The 15,172-nt window shown below is 41.4% G+C and overlaps 2 protein-coding genes across 5 annotated transcripts; both read right to left on the bottom strand.

Moving 5' to 3' along the window:
• Nucleotides 1-492: 492 nt before the first annotated feature.
• On the bottom strand, nucleotides 493-8,209 carry LOC144059158 (uncharacterized). The gene is made up of 5 exons (XM_077578072.1): nucleotides 7,762-8,209; nucleotides 5,871-6,482; nucleotides 5,494-5,615; nucleotides 4,564-4,619; nucleotides 493-2,310 (listed from the first exon to the last, which is right to left on the bottom strand). Exons 2-5 carry the CDS (start codon nucleotides 6,465-6,467, stop codon nucleotides 1,952-1,954), a joined length of 1,134 nt encoding a protein of 377 aa, XP_077434198.1. The 5' UTR covers nucleotides 6,468-6,482; nucleotides 7,762-8,209; the 3' UTR covers nucleotides 493-1,951.
• A 143-nt stretch (nucleotides 8,210-8,352) lies between these two features.
• Nucleotides 8,353-15,172, bottom strand: yif1a (Yip1 interacting factor homolog A (S. cerevisiae)). Of its 4 annotated transcripts, none has more exons than XM_077578073.1 (9): nucleotides 15,066-15,172; nucleotides 14,661-14,713; nucleotides 13,131-13,363; nucleotides 12,841-12,991; nucleotides 12,238-12,316; nucleotides 11,652-11,709; nucleotides 11,414-11,569; nucleotides 10,044-10,137; nucleotides 8,353-9,072 (listed from the first exon to the last, which is right to left on the bottom strand). In XM_077578073.1, the coding sequence occupies exons 2-9, from the start codon at nucleotides 14,689-14,691 to the stop codon at nucleotides 8,780-8,782; spliced, it is 1,095 nt and encodes a 364-aa protein (XP_077434199.1). In that variant the 5' UTR covers nucleotides 14,692-14,713; nucleotides 15,066-15,172; the 3' UTR covers nucleotides 8,353-8,779. The 4 variants fall into 4 exon arrangements, with proteins under 4 accessions (XP_077434199.1, XP_077434200.1, XP_077434201.1 ...); XM_077578074.1 differs by having other exon boundaries at nucleotides 12,841-12,945; XM_077578075.1 differs by lacking the exon at nucleotides 11,414-11,569 and having other exon boundaries at nucleotides 12,841-12,945.

Raw genomic sequence — 15,172 nt, 5'->3', positions numbered from 1 at the left:
GCAAAATTTTCAGTTTCTCTCTTTTTTTACTATTTGGTAGGAAAATGTTTGAGCAAAATTATTATTTTTAATTCAACATAACTCCCAAATTCAAAATATACTGTCATTGGGTGAATTTATTTGCAGAAAATGAAAAACGGTCAAAACAAAAAAGGTCCAATGATAACTTTTTTTTGTCCTTTCATTTTGTTCTTGAGTTATATAATACAATATCTATTATTATATTATTTATAACTTCACCCTTTTCATGTGGCTTTTGTAAATGAATGTTAAGAATATGCACTGCTTTAAAACAGGAAAAAATTTAAATAAAAGGAACTGTACCTACTGTTCAGGGGGAAAATGCACGTTAAAAAAAAAAGAAACTTAAAAACAATTGTGTTATTTCACATTAATATAAAATATGAACAAGAAAAATAAGTCACCAACAAAAGTAAAAGAGGTAAATTCAATTTAGTAATTTAGAACTAATAAAAAAAAATACAGTCAAAATAACAGAATGGCATCTTTTATTTGTTAGAATTTTTAAAAAATGTAAGCAAAAATAGATTTGACATGGATTCAGATGCGATGTGACATGAATTCAAACACGATCGAGTGGACCCTGAAAGCATAAACTTGTCAAAATGGCAGTGACCATGAGTTGACAACTCCGTGCTAAGTACTACTAGTAACATAAATAAAATTCTACTACTTAACATCTGCACTTTGCTAATAGGGACCAGTTGTACTACTAAAGTACAGAAAGGTCAAGTGGTAGTGGAAGGCAGTAGTGGTGAAAAAAATAAAAAATAAAAATGTTGCCGGTAAGCCATAGTCATTCTACGAGTGCACCCTAGTAATGTTTTCTCACAACAAGTGCCAATTTTGGGTTGCTAGTATGAAACTAGACCTTGCTCACAAATTACTGTGTTGTATAATACTAGATCCAACTATTGTAGGTATTAGTCACATGACATACCAGTCAAAAAAAGATCCAACATCGCTAGTAGTGCACTAGTGGAATGACATTAGTTGGGTTTCCATCCACCTATTTTTATTCGAATTTTCAAAAAATGTTAAAATAAAACTGAATGGAAACGTTAAGAGATCCGAAAAAGGGCCCAAAATTCGCAAAAAAATGAAAACAGGTTTTGCGAATAAACGCTGGCAAGACCGGATACACGTCATACGTTTTGACCAGTTATTACGTCACACGCACGTTTGTAGTCACAGAGCAATAGACGATAAAAGTATGTTTGGGGGAGACGATGAAACAAAAATATTTTTTTGAATTAATTAAAGCGAATTTTAATGCTAGTTTAGATAGAAAACAGCAAAGAAACGATACGATTTGTCAAGAATTACAACTCATACGACGTCATCGCACGGCGCAGTCAATTCCTCTTCTTCTTCTTTTGAATTACTGATGGATCACATCTCCATGGTGTATAGCGCCACCTACAGCGGCGGAGTCCCTTCTCAATATTCGCAAAAGAACAACAGATGGAAACCGGCATAAATCGTTTGCGCATTTTCACTAAATTCGCTTTAAAAATTCGAAACATTTGGATGGCAACCTGACTAGTTGTCTCACTAGTGGCACTTTTCCACTCTTTGCGCCACTTTTGGCCTACTAGTATGTAATTAAACTTTATTAGTACATTTCATTCTAGATAAAACTACTTGGCCCAAATAGTAGGCATGTGTCCCGCACTAGTAGCCTCATTATCAAGAATTTTGATGAAATCTATCTCAAGGTGTACTACTATGCTGTTTGTCGTCACTAGTAGGACAATTTTGGCATACTAGTATTAGAAGTGAGCCACTGAGAAGTCGGGTGAGCGGACTCGTCATTTTGCAGGATTGAAACTAGTAGACATGTGATACGCACTAGTAGAGTTTTCAATCTTGGGCAGTGACGTTGTGGTCGGTACGATTACAACAATAATCAAAAAGATTTGGGCCACCCTTAATTAAAATATCCGCTGCCCGCCAAGTCCAGCAGCGAGCCGGCCGCCTCCTGCGCTTCGGCGTCCAGCTGCAGGATCTCCACCGTCTCCAGATCGAGCTGGGTGTCGTCGGGCAGGACCAGGTACTGGTACTCGGGGGACTGGTAGTAGTGCAGCTCGATGTAGCCGCTGTCGTCCAGCGGGTCCTTGTCCAAGTCGCCGGCCAGGTCCTCGGCGTGGTATTCCGCCGACTCCATGAACACCAGCTCCTCGTGCTCCGGGGTCAAGGGGAAATCCGGGTGCTCGCAGAAGGCGGGATTATCCCGGCTGCGGGTGTCGGGCGACGGGGCCGACAGCATCAGGGTGTGAGGGAGGCAATCTGCAACCGGACAAAATACTCAACTGCAGCAAACTTGACATATTTATATTCATAGGTACGTAACTATGAACAAATTGCCTATAGATATAAGCAAACGGTAGCAAAGCACTAGTCTACTTTTGTCCAAATGAATTTGCTCAACCCACTTTAACATGTTTACTTCACACCAGACGCTGTAAGATAGCAGCAAAGCACTACTTTTGTCCAAATGAAACCTTTCAGATCATTTCAACATCGTTAAATGACACTATTTTTGCTTTAAGAATGCAGTAAAGCGCTAGCTTTGTCTAAATGAAACTTCTCAACTTGCTTCAACACAGTTCCTTGACAGCAAATTGTTTTAAGATGGCAGCAAAGCACTACATTTTTCAAAATGAAACATCTCAACTCACTTCAACATTGTTCCTTGACACCAAGATTCCATAACATAGCAGCAAAGCACTAGTTTTGTCTCAACTTACTTTGAGCATCAAAATAACACACGCTGCATTATTATTATTATTATTATTAGCAGATAGCTAAGGATTACAAAAAAAATCACAAGTGTGTACTTGAGAATGCCGAACTTCACCGTTGCTATTAAACAAATCAAAAATCAAAATGAAATATGTTGATTTCAAATCGAAATGGCGAGCGGCGACAATGTGAGCTTCACTGCAGTGCCTTGACACCAAAATGCCACAAGATGGCGCCAAAGCGCTACTTTCCTCTTCCACGGGGCTTTGAGAGCCGTTTTTCATCCAATAACTGGGCACTAAAAGAACACATTTCCGGCTCAATTGGTTATTTTGCACGACACCCGATGAACTCGATCACTAAACTCGTTGACGAGGCACATTTCACAGAGAAAAGTGTCAACAAACTCTTGCTGGCCAGTGGGCACATATGGAGACCCGCACGTCAACGCCGGGTCACATTAAGGAGGCTGTTGGCGTGTTACCAGGGAAAGAGAAGGTTGTCGCCATGACGACAGCAAGCAAACACAGGAACAATGTGTCACGCTGAGAACGCCGGCGAGAGTCTGAAAAGACGGCGGCAGTAAAAGTGACAGCGAGCGCTGTTACACGGCTGAGAAAAGATCCCATAGGGTGAAATTGTGAAAGGCTTGCAGGTTCAACTTGACTCATTAACAGTTTTGGGCGGGCAGGACCAGCAGGACCAGCAGGACCAGCAGGACCAGCAGGACCAGCAAGGCCTGAACGCTATCAGAAGCGCACAACTTCATTTACAAGCTACATTCTGATATTGTTCCATGAAATGTCTTCCTTCATTCCCAACAGTCGATTTTAATCACTTGCAAGCATTTCTATCGGCTGCGCTGCTTCCGCTACGCACATGTCGATGCTCATCCAATCAGATTGAAGCATCTATGTGTTGCCATGTCAACCTAATCATCTGCACAGGGACATCAACATCAATCTGACTGTTTTGCAATCAACAATCACATTTCACATTCATGCAGCATACCAAGAATAATTCATTAAAAAGTAATAGTTTATGGATCAGTTTGAATTTCGCTTGAACTTTTATTGATTTTCAAATGATTTTTGATCAGTTTTTAGAGCGTGTTTGCTGTTTTTATTTTTTTTGAAAAGGCTTAGTTTAAGAATTAGTTTTTATTTTAATTTTATTTTAAATTAATATATTTTTTAAACAACCCAAAAAGCTTATGAGGTACAATGACGAAGATGAAAACATCTGAAAATTTTCTCTAGAATAATTTTATTAACAGCCTCATTTTTTTTTTTTAATTCGTTTTTCAGTTAACCTTTTTTTTTTTTTTTTTTACAACTTTAGTTCATGTATACAGCGGACCCCCACTATTTGCAGGGAAGAGGGATCACACTTGACTCTCCTTATAATTGTCTTAAAATAATAATAATAATTTAGAAAAAATTAAAAACACGAATGCGCTTATGTGTTTTCATTTTCTTTTTAATGCAACTAAGTAGAAAAGAAAATAGGTGCGTTTATGAATGCCAGACGAATGCGAATATGCAAATATTATTCATTGGTTTTCACGTGATGGCATTTTTCAGTCTCCTGATTGGCCAATCAGAGCAAAACTCGTTACAGTCAACATTGACGATATCAAAAAACTGCTCAGCACAAATCGTCAATAGGCTTAATTAAAGAGTATCATTGATGTTTGAGCTGGAGGAATGAAATGAATGTTACCTGTTTTTCAAAATGTAACAAATAATGCTAACATAAAGTATTTCCAAATTTTTTTGCAAGGGGCCGTGTACTAACCTGACATTTCCATGGAGTCGCACACTACAGACACGCCATAGTCCACGCCTTCCAACCTGGAATTCCCCCCCCAAAAAAACATCAGCACCATCAGCCCAAACGCCCAACAGTGGAGATACAGTATTGTTAAAATAGTTTTTTTTTAACAAAAAAAAAGTTTAATCATTAAAAAAAAATATTATTAAAAAAAAAAGCCACTGAGAACAAAACTGGGCTAAGTCCGTTTTTCCTCCCCCTACTATAAAGTGGAGAAAACCTTCAGTGGACCTCAAAATCTTTAAATCAAGTACCTCCACAAAAAAAAGTATTTAAAGTATATTCAATATCATCGTAAGCCAATGTAATATATTGAATAGTTAGAGAACTTTATCACTGCAGCTTAATATATATAAAATGTATACTTGAAAATGTTTACCTAAATAAATGTCTAAAAATCAACCGCTAAAAAAAAATACATGTAATGTTTAAATTTAAAATAACTCAACAAATATATTTTACTGGATTAAAAAAAGAAAGAAAGTTTAAGACACTGACATGCATTTGGAACTTTCCCCCATGTGACCACTAGAGGGAGCCTGCAATTCACACTTTCTACAAATACTGATCGAAATAAAGGCTTGCATCTCCTCATCCCGCAAAAAATATCACAGGAAGTTACTAGTACTTTAGCTTTGGTGTTAGTCCATCTGCACGTTAGGGTAAGTTAATATTTAATTAATTTATAATATTTAATTAATGAATTAACTTCCACTTGGTGGCTGTTTGGGCAGTATTGCACTTAAACTATTTTCTTTTTGAAAAATGACAAATTGTTTCTTTCTTTCAGGCCACTTTGATGAAACTGGCCCAAATGGAGATAGCCCACTCTAGTTCTCACTGGTTGAATGTATCGCAGAGATGATAAGAAATGCTAAGTGCGATTGGTCTCACAGGGCCGGCTTGCTGACGAGGCTGCTGCTGTTGCTGTGGTAGGCGTGCGTCTTGCGAAGGATTTCCAGCAGCGACGCTCGATGCTCCGGATTCACGCGCCACAGAGATCCTTTCCCCGCCGACTGGAAACAAGCCAGGTCACATTGTAAGACTTTGGGATTTTTCATAAATTTGGGGTACCTAGAATTGACCCTTGTGGTACTCCATAAATGTCGTGACATAGGTCTGTATTATTTATCGGAACAAATTAGCTCCTATTTTCTAAATGGCTTTTAAACCATTGGCCTAAAACTGACCCCATATTGATCATTTTAACGCTTTTTCAAGTCATTCAAATAACTTGCACTCATTTGGATGGTGACGGCAAACACGCCCACCTGACTTTTATCCCTCTCCATGCGGCAGAAGCTTTTGCTCAAGGACAGATTGTGCCTGACCGAGTTCCTCCAACCCGCGCTGGCCGTCCTGTAGTACGGGAACTTGTCCACGATCCAGCCGTAGATGTCCTTCACCGGCAGCCTCTTGTCCGCCGACTCCTCTATGGCCATGAAAATCAGGCTGCTGAAGGAGTACGGCGGCTTGGCCGAGGCGGGTTCAAAGGCGGGTTCCCGTCCGCACTGGCCTCGGGGCTGAGGAGGCGGAGACGGCGGCGGCGGCGGAGCTTTGGGGAGCGGCTGGAGCGGGAGAAGGTTGCCCCGTTGGTGCAGCCAGCTGAGGCACGTCAGGTCTTCCTGGTCCCACCTGTCCGAGGGACCCTCCAGGTGTTGGGACCCCGTGCAGTTGGAAAGGGGAGAGCAAGAGGAAGAGGACGAGGAGGAGGAGGAAGATGGGAGAGACTCGGCCGTGGTCGGCGACGGAGGGAAGGAGATGGGCGACAGCGGGAGGGAGGTCATGTGACAAGAGGGTGAGAAGGGCCCCCCGAAAGCGGTGGGACACGGCGACAACGGGGCTAATGTGTGGCATAAGTGCTCCATCGTTCACGTCAAACTCTGCGGGGGAAGGGAAAAAAAATGGCAACATCAAGGAATGAGCCGCTGAGAACAAAAGTGGGCTAACTCCATTTTTAGCATGTTTGGTGAATCCTGGTCTAAAACGTGGTTTGGTGCACTATAGGGGGCAATCAGAATCAGACTGCCTTTATTGTCATTGTAAATAAATAAATAGATAAATAAATACAAGGAAATTAGAACGCCACTCCAGTCACGTTCTTCATCTGCATTCATGTCTTCAGTACTTTTGCCGATTCCGCAGCGCAACACTGAGCCAACATCCCGCAAAGTGAGTTACGAGATCATTAAAAGTCTCCGAAAGCAAGTAGTACATCTGCATTGTCATCTTTTATGAAATATTGATCGATTTGATGGCTGCTTGCAAGGACTTAGTCACCCCCCCCACCCCAAATCAAAATCATAATAGTCAGCAAAATGCCAAAATCGGAGGAAAACTACTTTGTGCAAAAACAAGAATCCAGATGAAGCGCGAACATTTACATCAGCCAAATATAATGTTCATTGGGCAGATTTTATTGCAGCTTTAAGAATTTGAAATCACAGTTTGAACTTCGACTACCATAAATGGCACAAATTTTTCTTTTTCTAGTCAATTTGTTTATTTCTATTCCGGCAACCGCAATACTGTGATCCATCCTGTCAAACTAGAGATGATGACAGAAGTTGTGCGTCAAACTCCCACCATGACATAACTGAGTTGGTCAAACTCATCTTGATCAAATACAGGAAAGCCAAAGGTTTAAATTGGACCTTAGTCGCCTATTATAGTCTTTCAATATAATTTCAGTGTTGAAAACACGGCCTTTCTAAAAGTTACATTTTCTTTTGGGATGAGGTCTGGAGATTTCGGCCCCTTCGTGGCTTTTATTTCTCTCCTGTAAAAAATGGTGTCTTTGTCTGAAGAACATGAGTCAGTTATCCATTTGCTCCAACCTCAAAAAGTCTGATGTGCATCCACTAGAACGAACAAAGTCCATCGTGCGCTCCTGGCTCTTTAGTGGAGGCAACACCAATAAATGCTGCGGGTGCGACCGTGCGGGGCCTCACTCAACATGACGTTATCGTGCACGAGTGTGTGTTCGCGCCTTCAAGCCACAAAGCGGTTCGAATGGCGCCGCAATCTAAAGTTTCAGTCTTCTTCTCTGTGTCGTTCACATTCTGAAGTCGCCCTTTTTGGTCATCCACTCGCTCCGAATTGTTAACTTTGATGTGCGTGAATTAAAAACAAAAAAAAAAACAAAATAAACTTGCGACTCACCCGTCAACTTTCGTCTTTGTCGGGGTTCAAGATGATTTGGGAAACCCGAAACTTGTAACCCGAACGCCTGTCTCGCTTCCCCGCCGGCGGTCCGTGTGCGTCGAACTTGTGGTTTCGGTTGCCATGGGGACCGAAAAAGGACGCTTTGCAGCCGGCGGCGCGTGCCCGACTGGCCAGCGTGCGCGTTCGCGATTGCAGCCGCTCAGCGTCACAAAAGACAGGAACTTGATCCAAACGGTCACCTTTTGCTCTCCAGCTTTAGGTTCAACCCGCGTGCACGCCCGCACACACAAGCTCTTTTGTGTTCACTAGTAGGACAAATACTTGGTACTCGTCGCGAGGCTCTACTGTGCGCTAGTAGTTGAAAGTTAGTCGATACAGTAATTAGAGCATACCACAAATGTCTTTGTTATAGCAGAAGATGTTATCTGTCGGAGTCATGTGCATACACAATCAACTACTAAAAAAAAATATATATATATATAAAAAAAGCGGTATTCCGCGAATTAGCGGAAAAATCACATCCCTGCAATTAGTTAAAAAGTGTCGAACCGCATCATTTCACATGGAACCTCCCAACAAACAATTGAATACACAAAGCTGAATATTATTTATTTTCTTCCCTACAAAAAATGCAAACAGTGTCATGCTTTGTTATATTTCAGATAAATAAAAATACAGGTTTGGAAATGGTGGTGATGTCATCATTAACGGAGGAGTTTGTGGAAAGTCCATTCGGCGTTCAGAACAAATCCAAAATAGTCTCGGGAAGGATGATAGTATCACTTTTGGACGACGAGTCTGGTAATTAAACCTTACTAGTTAACTAGTGTGCAGCTCTGTTAACACGGCAAGGCTCAACGAGTACGTACGTTTCGCACACCTTAAACTGGATCTCAAGGATGAAATGATGGCTTTTGACTTGAAATCAAGGAAAAGAATCAAATCCACGGAGGAAACCAAGCTCTAAATTTGACAGCCCTCGTTTTGAAAAGACGGCAGGAAAGGAGACTTTTTGTCAAAATGGCTGCACACTCGCGGATTTCATACAATTTGGTGAACTCACTTTCCTTTTCACAAGCGTTTCGCCACGCACGCACGCACATATGGAGACGGACGCCAAAAGCACTTGGATGAGCCCGCTCACGCGAGTCACCTGACCAGGTGAAAGGTTAACCAGTAAATGATGGCGGGCTGAAAGAGGGCGGTGGCCACGGTGATGTACATGCGCACTTGCGGTTTGGCGCTGGAGTTGGTGGACATGGAGTCCGACGCCAGCGACGTCAGGATCTTCATTTTCAGGGAACGCACCTGCGCACATGTCAGCGTTAGATGGCGAGCTGGCTCGGTTGGCTGCGCCGCGCGCATGCAACGTTGCCGACTGCGGCGGGACCGACATCGACTTCAAGGGAAAGAACAATTTGAGCAGATGACGCAGCCATTTTTGTGCCGTCAACTGAAATCGATGTCAAAAGTGCCCTGGCGGTCACATTACGAAGATCACGAGGCCAAACCCTGAAAACAGGTGGGCCGGGAATAAATGCATTGGCGGCAGTTGCTCTCCTTGCCCACGTGTGAGGGCATTACAGTACCTTTAGCTGCTCCATAAAAAAATGGAAAAATTAAGCTTCATAAAGAAAGCACTTGTGATATATTTTTTTAACTCCTATAGATGGCACTCTTGGTTTACAGATGTAGTGGAAATGCAATCTTTTTTTTTTTTTTACATCTGTAAACCAAGAGCACCATCTAGAGGCGTAAAAAAAATTAATATTATTTAAAGTTTACAAAAATAACTAAAATTAACTATAATTATAGCGCAAATAATTATTGTAATACATGAGCATTTGGGGGTGATTGATTTTGACTGTGATTTTAAGTATATTTGTTTCGATACCAAGTGTTGGTTTGCAGATGTAGTGGAAATTTAATCATTTGGAAAAAAAAATATCTTTAAACCAAGAGCACCATCTAGAGGCATAAAAAAAATCTATTATTTAACGTTTATAAAAATAACTAAAATTAACTGTAATTATAGCAAAAATATATATATTTTTTTATTAAATATTGCACACAACTAATGCATTAAAAAAAAAAATCCAGGAAAACTAATACTGAACCTAACTAAAACTAAACCAAAACTAAGCATTTAATAAAACTATCTAAATTTAGAAAAGTCAAAACAAAATCAAACCTAACTCAAATGAAGAATTCCTTGTAAACTCGTGAGTCGACAAGTCCCACCGCATTTGTAGTGTACTTGACAAGACTAAAATACTTACAATGAAGAACATAAGGGCACAAGAGGACCAGGCGAGCGCCACAAAGTAGCCGTCGCTGCCAAACAGCAAACCGCAAAGCACGCTGAAGATCATCCTGGAGAGAAAACAGACACGTGAGATCAGGGCCGCCATTTGAAAAATAACGCTATAGAACTTAAATGCGATGGCCGTCAATTGTATGCAGATTTTCGCTTTTTGTGGGCCAGCCTTAAAAAACTGTAATCATATTGTTAAAAAAAAAAAACACATGCGCACAAATGCAACTGGTACGCGGCAACACTTTGCCTGTCGGAGTTCCGAACGGGTTAAATCGACCTGTTTTGCAAATCTATTGTTCCCAGAATGCATTGTGTGGCGCAGTTCATGAAGTTATAAGGATGCTACTTATTACTAATTACCAGTAATTGAATTTGTTTCTCATTTAACGCCTTGATGTTGGTCGAGGATTTTGTTGTTTGTTGCTACACAAAGCGTAGCTTTAGGTTGTGTGCAAAATAAAGACATCCAGGACGATTCCGTGTAAAAAAAGTGAAAAAAACTTGTGAAATTACAAATTCAGATGTTTTGATTGTGGCCGGCTCACTAATTGGTGGACATTACAATTTTTTTTTTTTACTTTACAAAACCGTCTCATGGGCCGGATTAAACCCCTTTGCGGGCCTAATCTGGCCCGCGGCCCGTATATTGATCGCCATCGGTTTATGACACAGTGACATGCCAATCTTTGAGGTTCCAAAGGCACGCAATGGGACTACTTTGCTGGGCGGCGTAAGAATATGTCGCACATGTATATATTTTTTTATGATTTATTGGATTGTTTCATATTTACAGCCTAGTAATGTTCTCTAAACATCTATTTACTTTTGTCTTTACAAGTGGTTAGTGATTAACTGCCAAAAACGTTAAATAACGTTTAGTAAAATCCTACGGAGGAGTGCCAAAGACGTTAAAAGACGTTTGTTTCAAAACAGAGGTGAAACTAACCATTTTCTATTGTTGATTACTCAAAAATGGAATAAGGTAGAAACTAACTTTTTTTTCTGATGAAAGATGAGAGTCCAATCTTTCATTTGGTAGTGTGCGTGTTTCCATAGTCCAAACACATAATTTTCTATGGACCTTGAAAGATCAGTCAAAATGCTTAAAATCGGCTGGCACTGGGGACAAGCCGTTTCTGAAAACGTCTGGCAGTCAAAGAGTTAACGGGATTGCGCAACGCTAACGCTAATTGTATAAACTGTTTTTCAGTATACTGTACGCTAAACACGTTCATCAAGTTGCAATTGTAGAACTCGGGAACTCTGACGCAAACCGAGGAAGCCCCGAGGACACGCACGGATTGCAGCGGATCGCCATGTCGTCATATTCACCCGACATATTTGTATCCACTGTAGGCGATGAGGTCGAAAGTGGACAGGTCGCTGTGCACCGTCAGCAAGTACAAGCTGAGCAGCATGACCAGCACCTCGATGACCACCCACACCAGCGCCGTGCTGGCGCAGAGGCCCAGCACCTCCGGACTGAACCTTTGACACAAGTCGGTCAACGCGTCAACGGGCCGTAAGATGGCAAACAACAACAACAACAAGAAAAGAAAGAACGTGTTACCTCTTCTGAATGCCGAGAGCCATCCCAGCCAGTAAGATGTACGTAATGAAAGCCATTGCTAGGACCACAAAATGGACGCTTGTCATGAAAACATTCACGGTTGGCGGATCAGCGCAAAACATTTCACCGTGACGCCGCACGCGTTCTTTTGGGTGCTTAAAAGTAGGGCCAGGCCGATGACCGGTGCCCGATATTTGGCATTTTGACCTTTTTACAAATCTGAACGTTTGCATCTCTTTTCATCAGGATTTGTAAGATGTTCTCAGACCGTTTCTACTTGTCAGAAAGACCATTTCCAACATTTTTCTTTTTTACCGTCTGCACAAATCTTTTACAAACCCCGACGAAAACCCTCAACTGGCTTACATTCACATGTATTTGTCGCTCAGTGAGATACAGGGAACTTTTCATTTATGGATTTATTTACATTTCCACTTAATACAAAAAATAATTTAAAAAATGATGCTGACAACGGCCAATCAAAAATGTCATATCTATCAGGTGCACATTCCACAGCTAAAAAATGACATTTTCAGCTATAGGCATGTCCAGATTAAGGGTTCGCAGTTCATTGAAGCCGACTCACTTGGGATGTAAAGATCCGGCGCGTTGACGTCCTGTCTTGGTGTTAGCGGAATGTCTCGATGGTAGCGAACTTCCCAATCCTAGCAAGAGTCACCAACATGTCACTCACAACAACAGTTAAAACGTACAAATACAAAAAGGTCAAAACAGCATAAGGTCAAATAACGTAAGCGGTTTCTTGCCACTGTCGGTTGCAATTTAGCGTCAAACCGTCACGCGTATTTCGAGAATGGCCCGTTGGCTCGATGCTACCTCTGAATAGCATCTGCAGTTTGTTGCCACGCTACAACCTTTTAAGCAACAAAATCCAACACAAACAGCGCAGCAAAACCTTGACTCGTCATAATCATTCTTTCCGTCTCAGTTCAGTGAAATTGGATCATTTTCTCAATGCAGAGTATGTGGGAATCGCCGCTTGACACAAGTTCTAATTTTACTGAGCTTTCGTTTTTTTTTTTTAAATCACCGCTCTATTAGGAAGTTTCACAAAGCTCACTTGGCACAGATTCATGGTTGAAATTTCTCTTTGGCGCTCGATAAGACTAATAATAAAATGTGATGGAGGAACGGCTTCTCACACGTGCCAAACGTGTTGTCCGATTACCTGATGCGTGTACGGGAACATGAGGATCATGAGTTTCTTCATCACGTATCTGGTGTCCACGGCAAAGAAGTATTTCAACTTGTTCACCGACATGAATCTGCTGATCTGAAAGGCACACAAGAAGTGCAAAGCGTTTCCTGGTCGGACGACCCTGCACCAACCGTCGAGGTCAACAGACGTGGCCGAGTGCGTCACAGTCCACGCGGATGCTAACGGGTTCAAATGTGCTCATTTTTGTTTGAATCGACCCCTCGCGGTCCAAATGGAGACGTTTGGAAGGACGATCCCACCTCTTTGTTGACCATGTCCTTGCCTTGGTTGGCTAAGGACGAGCCGTACATGACGGCGGCGCTGGCCATGGGATCGGCGAACAGGTTGCCGACTCCCGCTTGCATGTCGTTGGAGGGCCCCGCCATGTTGTAGCCTGGAGTGTAATAACCCTGCGCGTTGGCCCCGGAGGCGCTGGTGTCGTCGAACAGCACGGACTCGCCGCCCGTCGGGGCGCCGCGGCCCCGCTGTTTGCCTGCGGGAGCAATTACAGAGATGCCTTCAACTTGTCACCAAGCCTGTAATCAACTTTTGAAATGATATTCTTCCATTGTAGGCTCCTAAAAATATCTACCATTTGTTGGATTTTTAATATACAAAAATAGCACCACGCCGTATTAAAAAAAAATAAACATAATATGAAATGAACTGATTTTTTTAAGTATAAACGATTATGTAATGTAGTACCTAATTGTCAAAAACAGTACAATACCGCATCTTTTGAAGTAGTTTTTCTTCCAGAGTAGCAGTTAGACAGCTATCAAACAATCATTGGCATATTTTTTATCTTCTACAAAGACTATTATGAACTGTCCAAACCGAGAGAGGAAAAAAAAAGAAGTTAAATGTGTGCTGCTTTTCACACATCTACATTGTATGACAACTTTCTGAAGCAATTTTTACATTTTAAACCAATTTCAGCAGCTGTGAGAAACATTTTATTTTTTATGTTAAAAGGCTGAATTGTTGTCTTTTTCTTTTATCAAGGAGGAATGTTATGCATATAATATGTAGTTATTATACTTCAGTGCGTAATATTATTTTTCATTAAAAAAATATTTGAAATTGCATGATTTGCCATTGATGATCCCACTGTTGATGTTTTACGATAGTATCGTTGGTAGAATTTCGGCATCATCAAAACACGAGGGAGATGTTTGCCTTTAAGGGGTGTGGCCTAGTGAGTGACAGCAGTAGCTTGAGTCGGGTTGAATGGTTAGTCTGTATTAGTTGTGGCCAAAATCCACAAGATGACGTCTATGCCATGTCATTGCCTCTGTGTGACTCTTTCAGTCTCTCGCTCGCAACCTATCTGATGACAGTTCTTCCCTCTGCCAACATCCTGCTCGAAGCCTTGTAATGGTGATGTGCAGTTGTTCAATTGGTGTTACGAAAATGTGAACAGCATGATCAAGACGACCGTTTAAGAAAAATGAAACCGGGATATTTATTACTCCACACATGGATCAAACACCTGTTGTGGATTTTGCAGTTCAGCTCCTCCTTGCTTACTTAAATTGCGATTCATAATGATAATAATAATAATAAATAATAATTTCTCAGAAGTGTATTTTGCTTAGTTTCGATAAAGGTTGGGGGACTCTGTTATAGTCTCGAAGTGTACATAATGTAGCTGATGTGACCAAGACTTGCTTGTGTCACCAGTCTCGCATTTAACTACCTCTTTCGAAGTAATAACTGAGAAGATGACAGTCATTTTCCAAAAACAATGACTGCTTTGCGCCAACTTTGGCGATTGACGTTCCACTTACTTGCTCGGTATCCGTGATGTGGCAAATCCATTGCAAATTCTCGCTGACGTTAGCTTCCAAAATAAAAACAGTGACACATTAGCCAATGCATGAGAAAAAAACACGTACATACACACCACAAAGCTAGCACGCTGCTAGTAAAGATACAATAAATGTCATATGATCAGTACAATAATTATTGCAGTGTTAAATGCTAACGTTTCAGCTCGACTTCAACTTTAATGCCTACTCCTCGTTAGCCGCTTGCTAACGAAGCACAGCTGCCAAGTTGAGAATGAGGTTACGACTCCCAACGACACGAAAAAAAAATAGCAACATTATAAATGACCGATACCAATTGCACATCAAATGCTCTGACAATCAACACACACACAAAAATCACACCAAGGAAGGAGCGGAACTTACCTAGCCTGCTATCGTTAGGTAGCTAGCTACGTGGCTAAATGGCTGCCCCCGCCCACTCGCTGCGATTGGTTGACGTCATTTTGCCTGCGTGGCAGTGTAATCCAGTG

The sequence above is a fragment of the Vanacampus margaritifer genome, chromosome 10 (assembly GCF_051991255.1).
Source record: "Vanacampus margaritifer isolate UIUO_Vmar chromosome 10, RoL_Vmar_1.0, whole genome shotgun sequence".
Classification (NCBI taxonomy): domain Eukaryota; kingdom Metazoa; phylum Chordata; class Actinopteri; order Syngnathiformes; family Syngnathidae; genus Vanacampus; species Vanacampus margaritifer.
Note: the sequence above shows the minus strand (reverse complement) of the source record. Positions and strands in the feature narration are given on the sequence as shown.

What these genes read in the sequence shown, in the direction of transcription:
- LOC144059158 (XM_077578072.1), bottom strand. Translation starts at nt 6,467, where the DNA reads ATGGAGCACTTATGCCACACATTAGCCCCGTTGTCGCCGTGTCCCACC. An exon ending in CTCGTCAGCAAGCCGGCCCT is followed by an intron (nt 4,620 to 5,493) that starts GTGAGACCAATC and finishes GGGGAATTCCAG; the next exon opens with GTTGGAAGGCGTGGACTATG. An exon ending in CGACTCCATGGAAATGTCAG is followed by an intron (nt 2,311 to 4,563) that starts GTTAGTACACGG and finishes GTCCGGTTGCAG; the next exon opens with ATTGCCTCCCTCACACCCTG.
- yif1a (XM_077578073.1), bottom strand. Translation starts at nt 14,691, where the DNA reads ATGGATTTGCCACATCACGGATACCGAGCAA. An exon ending in AGGACATGGTCAACAAAGAG is followed by an intron (nt 12,992 to 13,130) that starts GTGGGATCGTCC and finishes CGGTTGGTGCAG; the next exon opens with GGTCGTCCGACCAGGAAACG. An exon ending in GCTCTCGGCATTCAGAAGAG is followed by an intron (nt 11,570 to 11,651) that starts GTAACACGTTCT and finishes CTTGTGTCAAAG; the next exon opens with GTTCAGTCCGGAGGTGCTGG.